Genomic DNA, 20,751 nt, shown 5'->3' with positions numbered 1-20,751 from the left:
ATCTCTTGCCAGGATAATGACAATTGCCTACTTCTTGTATTCAACATGCTCCCAACCTTACCTGTTTCCAGCTCATCGTGCTCCAAACCACCTCTAAATGCAGAATGCATACAATCTACCCTTGAGAATATTAAAATCCTTTGGGTGAGCTATTTGATCATAGAACAGTCATGTGAACATAAGTTTTAGTATAACAATATCACTCCAGTGATTTATCTGAAGAAAATTATTTTTGAAAAAGAAAATAGCTCTATGCAGAAATGTAAATAATTATTTAAATACTAAATAAATACTTAATAGCAGTGGGAAATTTAGAAAATATTAACATTGGAAAAATGAACAAGGTGATTTATTAGTACAATGACTGGAATGAATGCAATGATTTCATAAGTATAATATCTCTGTATGAACCTAGAAGCATTTACTAAATAATATGTGAAACTTTAAGATGAAAAGCAACTTTACAATGAGAAGTATGTAAAAGTACATATGCATATACATCGTGAGTAGAATGTAGTCTCGACATACATGCATCATTTGTCTATATTTGTTCTCCAACTGATCTATAAAATTTAATAAAATACTAAACAAAATAAATATAAACAAGTCCAAAAGTTTCTGATTTTCTCATGATCACTTTTCCAATGCTTCTCCTAAAATATCAATTATAACATTTTTTCATAAACATTTGGAACCCCTGTTTTTGGAGTGTCCAGAGTACATACATGGTCTGCATGTTGGGTAATTCAGGATTGATTGATGGGAAGGGGCTTCTAACTTTCTTCTATACCTCTTCACGGGCTTCCATGATACCTCAGATGGTAAAGTGTCTGCCTACAATGCAGGACACCCAGGTTTGATCCCTGGGTCGGGAAGATTCCCCTGGAGAAGGAACTGGCAACCCACTCCAGTATTCTTGCCTGGAGATTCTCATGGATGGAGGAGCCTGGTGGGCTACAGTCAGTGGGTTTGCAAAGAGTCAGACACGACGGAGCGACTTCACTTTATACCTCTTCACTGTTTGTCTTGTTATGTGCTGTGCTTAGTGTCCAACTCTTTGCGACTCCATGGACTATAGCCCACCAGGCTCCTCTATCCATGGGGATCCTCCAGTCAAGAATACTGGAGTGAGTTGCCATGCCCTCCTCCAGGGGGTCTTACCAGCCTAGGAATGGAGCCCAGGTCTTTACAAACAAAATATTGTTAGTTTTGTTTACCAGGTGGCTCAGTGGTAAAAAATCTATTTGTGCCAATGCAGAAACCACAGGAGATGGAGGTTTGATCCTTGGGTTGGGAAGATCCACTGGAGGAGGGAATTGGCAGGCCACTCCAGGATTCTTGCCTGGAGGATCCCCATGGACAGAGGAGCCTGGTGGGCTACAATCCATGGGGGTCACAAAGAGCTGGACAGATTGAGTAACTCAGCAAAACCACAAATTATTAATAGTTCTGTAGTTGATTTAAAATTCAATTAGATAGAGATAAACAGATGAATTTCAAATTTTTACTTGTCTGGTTATTAATATTCAGTGGTGAACACTGAAGTGTTCAGTCGCTCAGTCGTGTTCAACTCTTTGAGACACCATGGACTGCAGTGGGCTTCCCTGTCCATCACCAAATCATGAAGCTTGCTCAAACTCATAGCTTAAGAAATAAAACAAGAGATATAATCACAGACTCAATTGGATTCAGTTCAGTTCAGTCACTCAGTGGTGTCCGACTCTTTGCGACCTCATGAATCGCAGCATGCCAGGCCTCCCTGTCCATCACCAACTCTCAGAGTTAACCCAAACCCACGTCCATCGAGTCAGTGATACCATCCAGCCATCTCATCCTCTGTCATCCCCTTCTACTCCTACCCCCAATCCCTCGCAGCATCAGGGTCTTTTCCAATGAGTCAACTCTTGGCATGAGGTGGCCAAAGTATTGGAGTTTCAGCTTCAGCATCAGTCCTTCCAATGAACACCCAGGACTGGTCTCCTTTAGGATGGACTGGTTGGATCTCCTTGCAGTCCAAGGGACTCTCAAGAGTCTTCTCCAACACCACAGTTCAAAAGCATCAATTCTTCGGTGCTCAGCTTTCTTCACAATCCAACTCTCACATCCATACATGACCACTGGAAAAACCATAGCCTTGACTAGACGCACCTTTGTTGGTAAAGTAATGTCTCTGCTTTTGAATATGCTATCTAGGTTGGTCATAACTTTTCTTCCAAGGAGTAAGCGTCTTTTAATTTCATGGCTGCAGTCACCATCTGCAATGATTTTGGAGCCCCCCCAAAATAAAGTCTGACACTGTTTCCACTGTTTCCCCATCTACTTCCCATGAATTGATGGAACCAGGTGCCATGAATGTTGAACTTTAAGCCAACTTTTTCACTCTTCTCTTTCACTTTCATTAAGAGGCTCTTTAGTTCCTCTTCACTTTCTGCCATAAGGGTGGTGTCATCTGCATATCTGAGGTGATTGATATTTCTCCTGGCAATCTTGATTCCAGCTTGTGCTTCCTCTAGCCCAATGTTTCTCATGATGTACTCCGCATATAAGTTAAATAAGCAGGGTGACAATATACAGCCTTGATGTACTCCTTTTCCTATTTGGAATGAGTCTATTGTTCCATGTCCAGTTCTAACTGTTGCTTCCTGACCTGCATATAGGTTTCTCAAGAGGCAGGTCGGGTGCTCTGGTATTCCCATCTCTTGAAGAATTTTCCATAGTTTATTGTAATCCACACAGTCAAAGGCTTTGGCATAGTCAATAAGCAGAAATAGATGTTTTTCTGGAACTTGCTTGCTTTTTCGATGATCCAGCAGATGTTGGCAATTTGATCTCTGGTTCCTCTGCCTTTTCTAAACCCAGCTTGAACATCTGGAAGTTCATGGTTCATGTACTGCTGAAGCCTGGCTTGGAGAATTTTGAGCATTACTTTACTAGCATGTAAGATGAGTGCAATTGTGCGGTAGTTTGAGCATTCTTTGGCAAGGCCTTTCTTTGGGATTGGAATGAAAACTGACCTTTTCCAGTCCTGTGGCCACTGCTGAGTTGTCCAAATTTGCTGGCATATTGAGTGCAGCACTTTCACAGCATCATCTTTCAGGATTTGGAATAGCTCAACTGGAATTCCATCACCTCCACTAGCTTTGTTCGTAGTGATGCTTTCTAAGGCCCACTTGACTTCACATTCCAGGATGTCTGGCTCTAGGTCAGTGATCACACCATCGTGATTTTCTGGGAAAATATAAGCTAAGGATAAACAACAACAACGAACAAAAAAAATAAAAAATAAAGAGACCTAGAATGGGGAAAGACAATTTCATATACCTTTTCAGTGTGTGTGTGTGTGTGTGTGTGTGTCCCAGAGGCAGAAATTGAGTTGTACTCAGTTGCTCAGTCGTGTTTGGACTCTACGATGCCATGGACTGCAACCCCACCAGGCTTCTTTGTCCATGGACTTTTCCAGGCAAAACTACACTGGAGTTGGTTGCCATTTCCTACTTCAGGGGATCTTCCCAACCCAGGGATGGAACCCTCATTGGTAGGCAGGTTCTTTACCACTGCACCATCTGGGCACCCCGAAGTTGAATTAGTCATACTTGTAGTACACCATTCACACACATCTGTGTCAGGTCACTCTGATTTATTGAGTCTCTTTCATTCAAATTTCCTTTTCTTCTCTTTACTCCTTATAATAAACAACCATTGTACTAGACTTGATGTGTTTATTTGTACATATTCTTTTGTGCTATGCATTTTTAAATTATATAAATGGCATCATGCTGTAAATCAGTGTGACTTAGAATACTGATCCCCCAATTTTTTGTTACAAGTCAGCATTATGATAAGCAAAAAAATTAATAATTAGTGTAGAAACATTTTTCCTATATTTTGTATGTGATGATTATATTTATTCAAATGTAATTATATGCCTTCAGAATCTAATAATAAAAAAATTGACCTATATTTTGTATATCCTTGCCTTTTTACACTTTGTTTCACTAATACTTATTTTTATTGCATTTTATGGTCTAATAGGCCTGTGACTCATTAGAAATTTAATGAAGCTGGTCCTTTACCACAAACAATTTGAGAAGCACTACTAAGGTCTTTATCGTGCTTACTACTTTTTCCATTCAGCATTGTTAAGCTCTACCTACAATCTGAGTATTTGGTAACTTCCCTTAATCTCCTTTCGATTCCAAGTCTTTCAAAGTGAATATTATTTGGCCCCAAAGCTTGTGCTTTTTAAAACTGTATTTTTAATTAATATCTAAGTTCCTTTCATTATGATCAAAGAATGTAATTTTGATGATCTTATTCTTGAGACAGTGTTCACAAATTACTTTGGGACACAGGAATTATCAGACAAGTAATGGTCCCATGTACCTAAATCATAACCACTCTTCAATAATGATCTGCTTTCAAGAAGAACATTAATATTTTTCCTTTAATAAGGAAAATGAACTAAAGATAGATAAAGATTAGCCTTGTAAACACAAGTTTTGGCCCAAATGGTTAATCTTGAGCGCTCAGAGTAGGGCTGACTGCTGGCTTGTACAACACGCCTCTGTAGCAGGTTTGAAAGCCTTTGGGGAAGGCTGGATGGTGAAATTTCAAGCTCTTGTTAATCTCAGTTTCACTGGGAAATATTTGAAAGCCCAAGTAGATAAATTCAGATCATGACATTTAATCATGTCTACAACTGTCTTTTCCAAATCCCAAATCCAGTATTCTTGGCCCTCTCTCCCATTTCCCAAGTCCTTATCTAGGTTTGCTTCTGCTGGTAACTTAAAAGCATGAAGTAAGCCAAGGTAGATGGGAACCCTCCCTGAATAAGTCTGAATGTTGACCCTTCTTAAACAAACAGAGTAGGGCAGATTCTACTCGGCAATGAATGTAACCTCTTTCAAATCCCCAGGGATGACTAGTTAAAGTGTGACTTAGAAAAAAAATGACCTAACATCTAAGTGACCTTGTACTGGAAATGTTCTCCTTCCTAATTTGCTCTTTTTATACCACAAAGCTATGGGAAGGGTCAAATGAGATCATATATGAAACTGCTCCAGAGACAAAGACAAAATTGAATTGATTTGTGCTGTTAAGATTGGTATTGTTGCATGAGATTTGAATCTAATGTTGGTTAAGTTTGGAAACATAATTTTAAAACTTTAATTTTTTTGACCCATATCTTTTAATAAATTTTAAATTTCCAAATTATTTTTTATTTGCAGAAAAGAAGATACTACACAGAGTCCCCCATCTCTATCACCCAGTTCCTTTAACGTTAAACATCTGATATCACCAAAGCTCGTTTGTCAAAACTTAAGAAACCAATCCTAGTAGTTACTCTTACCTAACTTCCATGCTTTATTCAGATTTCATCAGTTTTTACACTAATGCCCTTTTTTCTGTTTCAGGGTCTGATCTGTGATACACTACATTTAGTTGTCATATCTCCTTAGTCAGTTTTGGTAACCATTTCTTAGTCTTTCCCTATTGTTCATGAACTTGACTGTTGAGAGAAATACATCATGGTATACTTGTCAGTTTGGGTTTCAATGCTCCATATTTTTTTTTTGTTGACTTTTGTTTAAACAAAATTTTACCCAAATGCCTTCTTTTTTTTTTTTACTATAAAATTGTCCATTAAAAATAGGTTTCAAGAAGAGTCATGGAGAAGTAAATCAGTCTAAATAATTAAATTACACCATAATTTTCATAAATTCCTTGCTATGGAAAGTCCAAATACCTTACAGATACTCTTTTCCCAGATCTCAATACATGACTATTAAATAAATACCAACTGATAGATCATGTTTGCTATATTTAATAGAAGAACCACAGTGACATCAGAGAAGTGTGCCAAATTAAATGAATTTAAGCTGTATGATGTTGAGATGAATTCATGTTGTTGATATTAACACATCACTTGATTATTCACCTGCATAATGGTTTTATTTTTCAAAAATACCATTTATACTTTAATACACAGTCAACAAAAAATGATATATCCAGCAAAATTTAGCTAAGCACATTGTAAGTAAAATTGATTAATCTTGAAAAATGAATTATTTAGTTGATAATATAGTTAAAAGGGCTTCCCTGGTGGCTTAGCTGGTAAAGCATCCACCTGCAATGCAGGAGACTGCTTGCAATTCAGGAAACCTGGGTTCAAAACCAAAGGAAATGAAACACTGGCAACACTTAAGGGACCTCACTTTTCCCTCTCTCTCTCTCACACACACTCCTCAAGCATACATATCACACACACATACAATGACTTAGTGGAAACCTGATTAAAAGAACTTAAGTAAAAGATCATGAAAATCATGCATAAGGACAAAAAAAATAAAATGATTATTTTATGACTGGAACATTATGAAATTTAATTCCAAAAATGCTAAAAAATATTCAATTAAATGGCTATTAATCTGGGGATAGTTTAATTTTAAAAACAAAGTAGGTTTCTTTCATGAATAAAGAGATTAAAGAGAAACACACTGTGATGGAATCAGGAATGATCAAGAACTCTTTTTTTCCATCCTCACTTTCGTAAGTGTAGCTCAGAATCATTTCTGTGTATTTAAAGAAATTCTCATCTTCTTTCTACAGCTGTAACTTTCAGGAAAACCATCTGCAGTCAGAGTATTGATGAGTTCTGAAAGTAAAAAGCCCATTAGTCACTTTCAGATAGATCGTCATACTAATCTATTCACCTTTCACAGTAAGCAGATTGGTTAAAAACAAGCTTTTGCAATTTTGCTTGAAATTCAGGAGACCAGGAGAGAAAATAAGATACACAAAGCTAAGTAGCCTTGCCAACGTTTTCCAGTAAATCCTTTACAGATCAGTCACTGCTGTCAAAACCTGAGGCAAAAAAAAACCCCAACATTTTCCAGTAAATCCTTTATAGATCAGTCACTGCTGTCAAAACCCGAGGCAAAAAACAAAAAGAAAAAAACCTGAGCCAGAGGTGCCAAAAGAGTAGTATAAGTGCCAGGATCTCTTATATTTTTGTAATTCAGACAGTTCAAAATATAGAAATTAATTGTGCTACTTTCCAATTATGCACTAAATACTATTTTAACAAAATATTTCCTGTCAAAGTACCATTATGTTCTTGTTATTAGGAGACTAATAAAGATACACATTCATACAAGTTTTTATGCTAAAAGATGTAACTACTATTTTTTAAGAGGTATCTTTCATTTTTAGACATGAATTAAATCTGATATTTTAAGGAATATTTTATAAAAAAAAATATGACAGAAAGTAATGCAGAAACACTATTTCAATCTCTGTGTTCTAAAAGTACTTTGAACTTACCTCATGGGATTTTTTCCATTGTTTTGTATCAGATTAAACCTACTGAAATTGAGATATTAATCATTCTGACCTACAAAAATGGCAATTTTATATGGTTTAACTTCTTAGCTGCACATGTATCTATTTGTTCCCCAACTGCAAGCAACCTGAATGTACAAGACTATACATTATTTGCCTTTCTATCTCAGGAACATAGCATGCAGGATGGACAAATAGCAGATATACAATAAATGTTTATTATTCTCAAACAAATGAATAAATGAACTGATCTCAGAATTTAATACATTTAAAATAAATTGGTGAAGGAAGGGATGGCCTCCTTTCTGGGATGTAGCCCTAATAAGGACAAATACCCCATTCAAAAGAAAGCAGAGGGTTGCTTTATTTTGCTTTATTTGTATTTTAAAGTTATGCTTCTATAAGGGCAAATATCTAGATGACTGGCTATGTATTTTAGCCTCCTATATAAATTTTAATGTGTGGATATAGTTTAAAAGTGAAACATAATTACAGTTATAGAGTTTCTACTCTGTTTACATACATTATATATCATACAAATAGGAACTATTGTAGTCCTGCCAGGTGTGATGGCATAACATATATGTGAATTCTGTATTTAGATACTTATAATTTGTGGAAAATTATATTAATGAAGGAAACATTTATCTCATTAGAGCTAAAGAAAATAGACTATAGTAATCTGTTGGGGAAATGCAATACAGAGTGGTTTTGGCTTAAGAAATTGGAAAATTCTAAATTTTCTACCCATTTTTACTCCTGTAAAGATATCCTTATTGTCATATGATTTAAAATAATTATACTCCTATATATTGTACAACATAGGAATATAGCCAATATTTTATAATAAATGTAAATGGCTATAATCTTTAAAAACTATGAAACAGTATGCTGTATACCTGAAACACACAATATTGGACATCATATACACCTCAATAAAAAAATCATATTCCTTGTATTATTCATTGCCTATTCACCTGCATGCCTTTCTGTCTAAGCAAAACCTGCTTCTCCATGGCTGATAACAAGGCTTGTTTATGAGATAAAGAGGGCTTCCCAGGTGGTGCTACTGATAAAGAACCCACCTTCCAAGGCAGGAAATATAAGAGATGCTGGTTTGATCCCTGGGTAGGGAAGATCCCCTGGGGGAGAGCACAGCAACCCATTCCAATATTCTTGCCTGAAGAGTCCCATGGACAGAGGAGCTTGGCATAGGGTCCACAGGGCTGCAAAGAGTCAGATATGACTAAAGCGACTTAGCACGCACATGAGATAAAGAACCTAGCCTGGTGTTCATTTTTGCAGTGCCAGGCTGAAGAGTCCCCCAGAAGTGCTTGCTTAGGGAACTCTGGTACTGGAGAGATAACACAGGCACTTTCTATTTATATTTAATAGTACTTCTTCTATGCCTGGCATTGTAGTAGGCAGTGTGCCTCAGCTTCAGGAATGTAGTGTGGAAGAGACAAAAAATAAACAACTTTCCCATCTATACTGTCCAGTAGTGATAAAATAGAATGAGTGAAAACCCACTCAGCTTAAAAGAAAAGCATGTGAGGGTGGCTGCCCTTTAGACAGGGTGGTCAAAAGAGGTGTCTCCAAAGAAGTGCTATCTGACCAGAGCCCTAGATGAAGCAAGGGAGAGAGACGTGCAGATACCTGAAGGAGCCATGGAATAGCAACAACGGTGCCCCGGGTGCCACTTGGAAATGCCTGGACATGGCACCAGAGTGCTTGCATTCAGCCACACTGGTTTCTTTTAGCTTACTTTCCATCAGATTCTGTCCAACCAAGTCATCTGAAGTTCACCAGATTACTCTCTGGGAACTCTTTCCATATTCCATGTTCACCTCCAAGAAAGACACTTTGTGCAGAGGAAAACATCTGGGGAAGTCAGTCTTGGGTCCTATATATTCCTGGCATTTTGCTAGTTCAACCACTGTAGACAAGTGTCACCCAGTTTTCCATGGAATCATTGCCCTCCAGAATCCAGATAAGGCTCCAGGGCTCTCTCTGAGCTCTGCAGCTGCCTCTAGAAACCTGAGAAAGCCACATCAGCGGTGAGCCTGGTCAGACAAAGAACCTTCCATGCAGCAGGCGATGTGGGAGGGCTCTGCCTTGTACCAGGGCTCTCACACACTCACACCAGGCTTCACACACCCGCAGAGCCCAAGGAGACAGCAGTCAGTTTCACAACAGTGGAGTTCATTCATGTTTTCTTGTTCGGTGAAGTCCCATACCTTTTGGGGAATATAAAGATCAATAAAATATGTCAGTTCTCCAGTTTATGATTTAATGGATGAGATGGATAATGTTCCTGTACTATTAAATATTATGAGTGGTACATGGTCTAAGGAAGTATGAAAAAAATAAGAGGCTGATTTCAATTGGAGACATGAAATCAGGTACTATGTAAAGTGTCCAACAAAGTGCCCAGCACGTAGTAAACACTCAATAATTTTTGGTTATTATACTACGATCAGGATTGGCTTCACATAGGAAGCAGCATTTGAGACAAAGCAGCATTGGCAGACATATCATAGGATGCCCAGTTAAATATATATTTCAAATAAACAACAAAAATAAATTTTTAGTCTATGTCCAAATATTGAATGGGACATACTTACACTAAAATATATTTGCTGTTTATCTGACATTCAAATTTAACTGGGCATCCTAGTTTTTTATTTGCTAAATCTGGCAACTCCTTAGAAAAGAAAATTTGATAAAGAGCAGGGAAATAAATTAGCAGGTCCAAAGTTACAGAAACTGAAAACAAATAATATTTTCATGGCATTTTAAGTTTTCCAATAATTGTTAACACTTACTACTGAGTACTTACTATGTGGCAATCTGAGGGCTTTACAAAGATTAACTTATTTATTCTTCATAAAAATGTGTGGCAAGTTATCACTAGGAGGAATCTGAGGCATAAAGAAGTAGAGTACTTTGTCCAAAAGCAGAGCTGGGAAATGGTGTAGCTGGGATTGTGAATCTAGGATATTTGGCTTCAGGGGCTGCCTGTCCTAACCATTCTGGATAGAGGGAAGTCATCTCTGCTCACAGTAAGCTTATCGAAGCCCTTCAGGATCAGTTCATCGTCATAGTCAGTCAAAAGTCAGATCCACCAACCATAATTCCTATGTAAACTGAAACCTCAGTTGTCAAATCTCTACCTCCTGGTGGGCTATGGCTAGCCTGTCTCTGCCACCCTCTGTATTCTTTCAAGTACTCCAATAGTAGGTCCTCCCATGTTCCCCCTTGCATTTCCAAAGTCACCGTGTTCCTGGAATGTGGAATTTTCCACGAACTGGGCTACTTTGCAACAGCTTATCAGAAGCAAACAAGCTTGGGGAATTGAGCAAGAAATTCTAGGACAACAACCTTACAGAAGGAGCGAGGGATGCAGGGTGCATGTTGACTGTCTCAATGGGACAAAGATAATGATTAATCAGACCTCCTGCAGATTTAAATGGGATGGGGACTGGAAGAGGAGGCAGTCTTCCTTTTTTCAGCTGGTGCTCCTCTTGAGTCAGCCCTATCCACCGCAGAGATGTTTTCCGTGAGGGACCTCTGCCTGGTCCTGAGTTTGGTGGGTGCAGTTAAGGTATGGCCTTCTCTATTTCCTTTTCTCTTTCTCTCTGGTGTTTATTCTACAAAGAGCTTGCAGGTCTGAGTCAGCTATGTGTATATCATCACACACTGCTGGCTTTATAAACTGCAGCCTGGGGAGGGAAGTTCCCAGATGGGATTGCCAGCTCAAGAATACAGGGAATATGATCCTAAGAAAGAGACTTAGCCGGACCAAAGTGTATAAATTCACAGGGGACGCTTCTGCACCTGTAGCTTGGTTTTATATTGTTTGTTTGTTTTAAAGAGAAGAAATCTGTTCTATCTTTGTTGCTGTAAAGACTTGGGATTGCTAGCTAACAGAACATTCTTATGATAAGAATTTTTAACCTAATTATTAATTTCTATTTGCCCATAACATGCAGAGCAATGGTTTAATGTAGCTTTTCTAAAAGTTTGTTTTTGTGTTTAAGACAAAAGAAAATTAGCTATTTTTGAAAACAAATTACACAGTAAAATCAGAAGAGATTAACTGATAAAGCAATATGCTTTTTGGAAGAAATCGTATGCTTTTAAGATAATCACAAATATTGCAATAATTCCTAAAGTTTGACTACAGAGATCTACACAAAAGAAGAGAAACTTTATTCAACAATACTTTTGAAACACATTAATCTTATGAAAACATGATAAATCTGTTCTAAAAATTCAGTTACTTCCAGGCTGTGAACTATCCTTGTTTATTTCTTTCTCTTTACTACTTATAAACCCTACCAGAGTAGAAGAAACTAAAGAATATTTCTAACATAATTTTCCTCCCTTACAGTAAGCAATAAATAACCATTTTTATAGCAAATAAGACTAACAGCATTTGCTAAAGTTATATTTTGCATAATGCATAAATTTCATTTATTTCTCCACTATTGGCATAAATATTTAATTTTTACCTGTTTTTATTATCTTGTGATTTTATTCCAAAGTATATCTAAATTTATAATTTTATTTTTTAAACATAAAGATTGTACTTGTCCCTTTAAATAAATTGCTCTTGATTGCTTGAATTCACATTACTATTATCGGGGTTTTTTTAATGAGACAGAAAATACTAACTAATTATAAAAATAAACTACTGAGGGCTTCCCTAGTGGCTCAGTGGTAAAGAATCCACCTGCCAATGCAGGAGATGCAAGAAATGCAGGTTCAGTCCCTAGTCTGCGAAGATGTCACATGCCACAGAGCAACCGAGCCCATGCTCCAGAGCGACCGAGCCTGTGCTCTAGAGCCTGGGAACCGCAACCAGTGCAGCCCGAAAGCCCTAGAGCCTGTGCTCCACAACAGGAGACCCCACGGCCACGCACACTGTAAGTGGAGAGTACTCCCCAAACTAGAGAAAAGCCAGCACAGAGAAAATAAATAAATAAAATTATAACAAAAATAAACTACTGAGAACACAAAACTCCCTGCAAGTTGGTGGTACAAAATAAAAATAGTTAAAACCTAAAATCAACATTGATGTATTAAGTTATACCATTTTGTTGGAAGAATATGTATATATCCTATTTCACTCATTGATACCAATAGAATTTTTTTTTTAACTTTTATTTCTAATTATAAGATGTTCAAAAAAGGTTGTCAATCTTGGGCCTTTTTTTTTTCTTTCAGTATACTTTTCATTTCAAATAAAAGAAATTATTATGTGAGTAACCCTAAAAGCATTTCTGAGTATGAATTGGCCACACGTGTGTCCTCGGTATATGCTTGTTTAAATTTTGGACCCATAAGGTCGTTGTAGATATTTGAAGGAGACATAGACCTGAAGTATAGGTTTTTCCACTAAAACAGAAGTTAGAGGAGAGAGAACTCTTGGGTTTCTCCATTATTTTTCTATCTCCAGGTATGAATGAAAATGTAAAAGTAAATTTTAACTGTTTGTTGATTCAAATAATTTTGATTTTATAACAGATCCTTTAAAACTCCTAACATTTACTAAAGGTTTGATTAGTGTCAAACACAGTTAAGGTTTATACACTAATCTCCTTTAACCTCACAACTCCACAAAATGGGCCTTAAGGATTTTCATCCAAAAGATAAGAAAACTGAAGCTTATAGAGCCCCTTGGATCCCTTGCTCAGGATTTATAGGTATGCCAGTGTCTCCTCTTTATCTGCTTAAAGATCACCTCTCTCTTTTGTGTGTGTTTATAAATCGTTAAAGACAGAAGATGGCAGTGATGCTGTCGATGGTGAATTTCTAGCTGAAGGAGGAGGGGTGCGTGGCCCAAGACTTGTGGAAAGACAGCAATCTGTCTGCAAAGAGACAGGCTGGCCCTTCTGCTCTGATGAAGACTGGGTAAGCCATGGGCATGGGGACTGGGGCAGGAGAGTCCTTTCCTGGGCACATGGATCGAATCAGGACAGTCCTTCCTGGCCTGCTGGCAGTGTATGCAAGCTGCCACTTCAGGTCACTGAAAACTTGTCCAGTAGGAAATAACCTAATTAACCTATATTGCAAATAAAAGAAGACAAGTAGAAAAGAACCTAGTCCTGAGAGCACTGCTTAAATCACTTCCCAGACTCTGGATCATTGGTGGGATTAACAGATTGGATTATAGTTGCATGTTCAGACAGGTACTAGGAACTACCTGAGTATTAGGGCCTCCAGATTTCATGGGTCCTAATTTATGGTTATGCGGACCCTCATTCCAGAATTTCTTTAGGATTTCCGACTAGCCCTCTTAAAGTACTTTTAGGTCAAGAAATGATGTGAAGAGACTGAAGAAGAGAACAGTGGGGGCTCACAGAAACCTGCAAAATTTTACTGGCTCTGAGAGACAGACTGTTCTATTAATTTTTTTTAATTTACTGAAGTGTAGTTGATCTACAATATTATTTTAATTTCTACTATATAGCAAAGTGACTTAGTAATACATATGTGTATTCTTTGTCACACCCTTTCCCATTATGATTTCTCGCAGGATATTGACTAAAGTCCCTAGTGCTATACAGTAGGACTTTGCTGTTTATCCATCTTGCATATACTAATTTACATCTGCTAATCCTAGACTCCCAATCCATCCCTCCTCCACCCTCCCCCACCCCTCGGCACCCATAAGTCTGTTTCTGAGAGATAGACTCTTAATTTTTCCTCCTCGTTTCCAGAATACAAAATGCCCTTCTGGCTGCAGGATGAAAGGGTTGATTGATGAAGTCGATCAAGATTTTACAAGCAGAATAAATAAACTAAGAGATTCACTATTTAATTATCAGAAGAACTATAAGGACTCTAATACATTGACCAAGAACATAGTGGAACTGTTGAGAGGGGATTTTGCCAAAGCTAACAGTAAGTATTACAGTTAGTGCACACAATAAAAACAACAAAAATCAGAAATAGATAGGATGTCTTGTTGTAGCAACTGTGATTTTATTCCAGGGTACTTTAAGTAGAAACACATATCTTTATGATATCCCTGAATTTTAAGGAGGGGTCTTGTTTTAGTCATTTTTATCATGTAAAACAAGGTAGCTTAGCATTATTTTAGGTCACAAAGTAAGTCAGAATTTTGGACTTAAGACTAGAATTTAAGTGTGTTCTTTTTTAAGAGTATATTCTGCAAATAAGATGAGCCCAACATTTTGAGTAGATATTTCTGTTTCTGCCTTACAAAGGAAGGTACTGAGAGGTCAAGGGACTTGCCCAAAGGCACAAAGCGCTCAGGTGGTGGGGCTGGGAGTGCAATTCAGACTCCACCCAGCTTCTTAGAAACTGTTTTGCTTTTTAAAAAATATGGAGTCATGTTGTCTCTTTCTCCCAGGCCTAGCACTAAGTCTCATTAGGACCAGGAAACTTCAGACTTGCTCTGGGCATGGGCAGCAAGTTTAGTAAGAGACTCCAGCTCATGAAAACTTGCCTTCACTCTTTATATCATTGGGAGACTCAACTAATTAATTTTATGGTGCAAGAGCAACTGGCAAATGAATGATCCTGCTGACTTATAAAAAAAGAAAGTTTACAAACAATTTCAAACCTATAGCTGGGAAGAAAACCTTTTCAGTAAGAAAATCCAAGAATATATTCAAGTTCCTTGATTAAGGATATAATGAAATAATTGGAATGTGATTAAACATTATTTTATCTCAATTATACCTTTAAATTTTCAGAGATTTATTTGAAGAATGCACCTTAATTTTCATGGATGACTGCAGGATATTGTTCAAATATCAAACACCTAATAGATTTGAAAATCACAAATTAAATGTTTAGAGTAGAAACTATTATAGAAGTAAAATGGGGAATATCCATAAGCAAATTGCCTTCTTTTTCTGACTAACACAAGCAAATCACTCAGCAGCTACTTCAGTATCCATATTTTCCATTTCAGACAATGATAATACATTTAGCCAAGTATCAGAAGATCTGAGAAGCAGAATTGAGATCCTGAGGCGCAAAGTCATAGAACAAGTACAACATATCAACCTTCTGCAGAAAAATGTCAGGGATCAACTGGTAGATATGAAACGATTGGAGGTGAGTAACTATGTGACTCTGACTTCAGATTTCCTTGTTTTTGAGTAGCAAGGAAAGGAAGACAATAGTCATTCATTAAATGCCTACTTAAACGCCTACTTGACATACAGCAATGCATTATAGCTATTATCTACCAAAGTAGGTATTACAGATCCACTCTACAGATGAAAAAACAAGCTCAGTGCTATTAAGTAAAATTTCCAAGGGCATGTAAAATGGTAATTTCAAAAGCAAATATTCAGTCTTTGCTTGTCTTATTCCAAGCCCTGCTTGTCCCTGACACCACTGTGTCTCTGAGTCTTCAGCTTCAGTCTCACAGAGGATCACATCATTAATGTTTCCTTTGGAGGGAATAGCACTTTCCTCTTCATCTATTCTAAGATAAATCCAGATAGCTCCTATTGTTTATTCTGGCCAGCCTTACAGTACCCAAGGTCTCTTCCACTGAGGATGGTTGGTAGGTCTCCAAGTCAAACAAGTGAAACCAGTTTCCAAAAAGTAAGTTAATTACTAAGAACTCAACAGACAGTTCATTTACAACTACCTTTTTTCTTTATCTTTCCCCCCTCTCTCTAGGTGGACATTGATATTAAGATCCGATCTTGCAAAGGGTCATGCAGTAGAGCTTTAGAACATAAGGTAGATCTGGAGGACTATAAAAATCAGCAGAAGCAACTTGAACAGGTTATTGCCATAAACTTACTTCCCTCTAGAGACATTCAATACTTACCACTGATAAAAATGAGTACAATTACAGGCCCTGTTCCCAGAGAGTTCAAGAGCCAGCTCCAAGAGGCCCCTCCAGAATGGAAGGCACTGCTGGAAATGCAGCAGATGAAAATGGTGTTGGAAACTTTCGGTAGCGATGGACATGCCAGAGGAGACTCTGTATCTCAGGGAACAGGATTAGCACCAGGAAGTCCCAGAAAGCCTGGAACCAGTAGTATTGGAAATGTGAACCCTGGAAGCTATGGACCTGGAAGTAGTGGTACTTGGAACCCTGGCCGCCCGGAGCCCGGAAGTGCTGGCACCTGGAACCCCGGCCGCCCCGAGCCCGGAAGTGCTGGCACCTGGAACCCCGGCCGCCCCGAGCCCGGAAGTGCTGGCACCTGGAACCCCGGCCGCCCCGAGCCCGGAAGTGCTGGCACCTGGAACCCCGGCCGCCCCGAGCCTGGAAGTGCTGGCACTTGGAATACTGGAGGCTCTGGATCTTCAAGTTTTAGGCCAGATAGCTCAGGTCATGGGAGCATTAGGCCTTCCAGTCCAGACTGGGGCACCTTTAGAGAGGAAGGAAGTGTAAGTTCAGGGACAAAGCAAGAGTTCCACACAGGTAAACTTGTCAGTACTAAAGGAGATAAAGAGCTTCTGATTGATAATGAGAAGGTCGCCTCTGGGCACACAACTACCACTCGTCGTTCATGCTCTAAAATCATTACAAAGACTGTTACAAATGCCGACGGTCACACAGAAACGACCAAAGAAGTGGTAAAGTCTGAAGATGGTTCTGACTGCGGTGAAGCAGACTTTGACTGGCACCACACTTTGTCTACGAGGGATAACCTAGATGATTTCTTTGGTAGAACCAGGGATGATTTCTTCACCCGTAAGTTCCACGAGTTTGATGGCAAGACAGGCTTAGAATCCGATGCTGCAGGCTTAGGGGAATTGGGCTCTTCCAGTAGTAAAACTTCAAGTCACAGCAAACAGTTTGTAAGCAGTAGCACAACGGTCAACAGAGGTGGCTCTGCGATTGAAAGCAAGCTCTTTAAAATGGCAGATGAGGCCGAAAGCCTAGAGGATCTTGGCTTTAAAGGAGCACACACCACCCAGAAAGGCCATGCTAAAGCTCGTCCTGCCAGAGGTATCCACACTTCTCCTTTGGGGGAGCCTTCCCTGACCCCTTAGACTAAGTTCATTACTCCTGCAACGTGTCTCCCATAGCACCTTTTACTTCTTTCTTAGTCCTCTATCCTGCTTAATTGAAATTACATGGTTTTGTTTATTTGTGTGTGTGTGTGTGCGCGCGTGTGCACGCGTGCTAGACTGTAAGTTCCATGGGGGCAGGGACTTTGTCTATCATGTTCATTTCTGTATTCCCAAATGCCTAGCAGTGTGGAGTCAGCATTCAATAAATACATGTTATATGAATGAATGAATTAATCCTTCTGGCACTCAATTTTAAATTTGTTTATTCAAATTCTTTTACCACTCAGAATGTGTGCTGTTGGAAATTGTCACTAACATATTAGTCATATTTTTAGTGTATGGCTCAGGTGACATTGAGGTCAGGTTAAAAATAAGTGATATTAGTACTAAATTCTAAAGATATCTTTGCTGATTACTTGTCATTAATCAGTATGTGGAAGTGAAAGTACAAATTCATTGAGAAAAAGCCTCCTTGCAATTTGTACATATAAATGCTATTGACTTGCATAAGTTCCATCCCTGTGTAATCACATCCTTTCTCTTTAAAGAGAAGGAAGAATGGAAGGAAGGGAGGGAAAGGAAGCCAGTTACTTTCATTTAATCTAGGCCATTTAACTTTGTAAAGTTAAATGAGAGAAATTTCTTCCAACCAGCTTAATTTTTTTTTTTTTAGACTGTTATGATGTCCTCCAAACACATCCTTCAGGTGCCCAAAGTGGCATTTTCAGTATCAAGCTACCAGGATCCAGTAAAATTTTTTCTGTTTATTGCGATCAAGAGACCGGTTTGGGAGGATGGCTTTTGATCCAGCAAAGAATGGATGGATCACTGAATTTTAACCGAACCTGGCAAGACTACAAGAGAGGTTTCGGCAGCCTAAATGACAAGGGAGAAGGAGAATTCTGGCTAGGCAATGAATACCTCCACTTACTAACCCTGAGGGGCTCCATCCTTAGGGTTGAATTAGAAGACTGGGCTGGGAAAGGGGCTTATGCAGAATATCACTTGAGGGTAGGCTCTGAGGCAGAGGACTATGCCCTTGAGGTCTCCTCTTACAAGGGCACAGCAGGTGATGCTCTGATTGAGGGTTCTGTGGAGGAAGGGACAGAGTACACTTCTCACACTGGCATGCGGTTCAGCACCTTTGACAGGGATGCAGACAAGTGGGAAGACAACTGCGCTGAAGTCTACGGAGGAGGCTGGTGGTACAACAACTGCCAGGCAGCCAATCTCAATGGCATCTACTATCCTGGTGGCTCCTATGACCCCAGGGACAACAGTCCCTATGAGATTGAGAATGGTGTGGTCTGGGCCCCCTTCAGAGGTGCAGATTATTCTCTCAGGGCTGTTCGTATGAAAATCCGGCCCCTTGTGACACAATAGGCTGAAGGAGTGGAAGTTAGTGGACTCTATTTAGTGAAGAAGAGAAAAAATTAAGGAAGAGAAAGGAGATTCTTTACAGCCTACTAAAAATTCTCAGGTGCTATTTTATTATTCTTTGTACTGTAGCTAAATGTAACTGAGACATAGTAGTGTTTATAAAATAAAGTTATATGAGTTTTTAATCTTTAAAATAGTTCTGTGGGCTTTAAAATTTGTATTAAAATGGCACCAAGGGACACACAGTACATCAGTAAGAGGAAGTGAGATGGAAGGTCCTCTCTGCAACACTTAAGGGTGTAGTTTTGAGAATGTCTCCATTTCATACCACCCAAAGTCACAGGGTCATTGTAAAGCAAAAAGTAGTTTCATCTATTCTACTTGAATCGCTTTAAACCAATATCTTAAGTTGCAAATCACTGGACTGAACAATGGCTGGCCTTTGTTTAGGAATTTACAAGTTACTATGTACATTAATCTCCTCTGTTGGCAAGCAAATCCAGCAAGGCCGAAGGAGCATTCTTTCCTAATAGAAATAGAAAGTCTTTTTAAGACTTCCAATGAAGACCTTCAGATCACATCAGTCCCTCAGTCCTGTCCGACTCTTTGCAACCCCATGAATTGCAGCACGCCAGGGCTCCCTGTCCATCACCAACTCCCAGAGTTCACTCAGACTCACATCCATCAAGTCAGTGATGCCAGCCAGCCACCTCATCCTCTGTCATCCCCTTCTCCTCCTGCCCCCAATCCCTCCCAGCATCAGAGTCTTTTCCAGTGAGTCAACTCTTCGCATGAGGTAGCCAAAGTACTGGAGCTTCAGCTTTAGCATCATTCCTTCCAAAGAAATCCCAGGGCTGATCTCCTTCAGAATGCACTGATTGGATCTCGTTGCAGTCCAAGGGACTCTCAAGAGTCTTCTCCAACACCACAGTTCTAAAGCATCAATTCTTCGGCACTCATCCTTCTTCACAGTCCAACTCTCACCTCCATACATGACCAGAGGAAAAACCATAGCCTTGACTAGATGAACATTTGTTGGCAAACTAATGTCTCTGCTTTTGAATATGCTATCTAGGTTGATCATAACTTTCCTTCCAAGGAGTAAGCGTCTTTTAATTTCATGGCTGCAGTCACCATCTGCAGTGATTTTGGAGCCCCCAAAATAAAGTCTGACACTGTTTCCACTGTTTCCCCATCTATTTCCCATGAAGTGATGGGACCGGATGCCATGATCTTCGTTTTCTGAATGTTGAGCTTTAAGCCACCTTTTTTACTCTCCACTTTCACTTTCCTCAAGAGGCTTTTGAGTTCCTCTTCACTTTCTGCCATAAGGGTGGAAGGGTGGTGTCATCTGCATATCTGAGGTGATTGATATTTCTCCCGGCAATCTTGATTCCAGCTTGTGTTTCTTCCAGTCCACTGTTTCTCATAATGTACTTTGCATATAAGTTAAATAAACAGGGTGACAATATACAGCCTTGATGTACTCCTTTTCCTATTTGGAACCAGTCTGTTGTTCCATGTCCAGTTCTAACTGTTGCTTCCTGACCTGCATACAAATTTCTCAAGATGAAGACCTTAATGCACATTAAAATTTCTCCCCAGAGTCTAACCAATTTCTTTCAGAAAATACATGGAAAAAAGCATTTAAAATCTTTTAAATATTTACAAGTAGTCCAAACACATTGAACTTAACACCTTAATAAAAAATCCCCACAGTTTTCATTTCACTTCATTTTTCACCAATCATAAAGTATGTTCTGTGATGTATTACTTATTAAAGTAAGACATTTTTTGAAACCACCTCAATATGATCTATATAAATATAGTCATACATTCAATATATTTACATTGGTCAGTATTTTATTGATCTAAGTTGCATCTTTGGTGGCCTTGGCTCCTGGCCCCAATTTTTAACTCACATTTTCTTCTAGTGAGAACCACTTGCCACTTACTCTTGAAAATGTATTAAAATATCACAAGCATATTGGGATCCCAGTACATTGCTCT

The 20,751-nt window shown here is 38.8% G+C and overlaps 1 protein-coding gene and 1 long non-coding RNA gene across 2 annotated transcripts; one reads left to right on the top strand and one right to left on the bottom strand.

The window, feature by feature from the left end:
- Positions 1–5,933: 5,933 nt before the first annotated feature.
- On the bottom strand, positions 5,934–10,657 carry LOC112579996. The gene is made up of 3 exons (XR_003104372.3): positions 10,181–10,657; positions 8,998–9,578; positions 5,934–6,655 (listed from the first exon to the last, which is right to left on the bottom strand). It is a non-coding gene; the product is annotated as an uncharacterized LOC112579996 (long non-coding RNA).
- A 130-nt stretch (positions 10,658–10,787) lies between these two features.
- FGA (fibrinogen alpha chain) lies at positions 10,788–18,935 on the top strand. Its single transcript, XM_006061569.4, has 6 exons — positions 10,788–10,945; positions 13,123–13,257; positions 14,067–14,250; positions 15,290–15,435; positions 16,012–17,296; positions 18,035–18,935. Exons 1-6 carry the CDS (start codon positions 10,811–10,813, stop codon positions 18,742–18,744), a joined length of 2,595 nt encoding a protein of 864 aa, XP_006061631.4. The 5' UTR covers positions 10,788–10,810; the 3' UTR covers positions 18,745–18,935.
- Positions 18,936–20,751: the final 1,816 nt, after the last annotated feature.

Source organism: Bubalus bubalis, chromosome 17 (genome assembly GCF_019923935.1).
Source record: "Bubalus bubalis isolate 160015118507 breed Murrah chromosome 17, NDDB_SH_1, whole genome shotgun sequence".
Lineage (NCBI taxonomy): Eukaryota > Metazoa > Chordata > Mammalia > Artiodactyla > Bovidae > Bubalus > Bubalus bubalis.
Note: the sequence above shows the minus strand (reverse complement) of the source record. Positions and strands in the feature narration are given on the sequence as shown.

Coding starts and splice junctions, on each gene's coding strand:
- FGA (XM_006061569.4), top strand. CDS start 10,811: ATGGGATGGGGACTGGAAGAGGAGGCAGTCTTCCTTTTTTCAGCTGGT. Junction 13,258..14,066: donor TCTGCTCTGATGAAGACTGG/GTAAGCCATGGG, acceptor CCTCGTTTCCAG/AATACAAAATGCCCTTCTGG. Junction 14,251..15,289: donor GGATTTTGCCAAAGCTAACA/GTAAGTATTACA, acceptor TTTCCATTTCAG/ACAATGATAATACATTTAGC.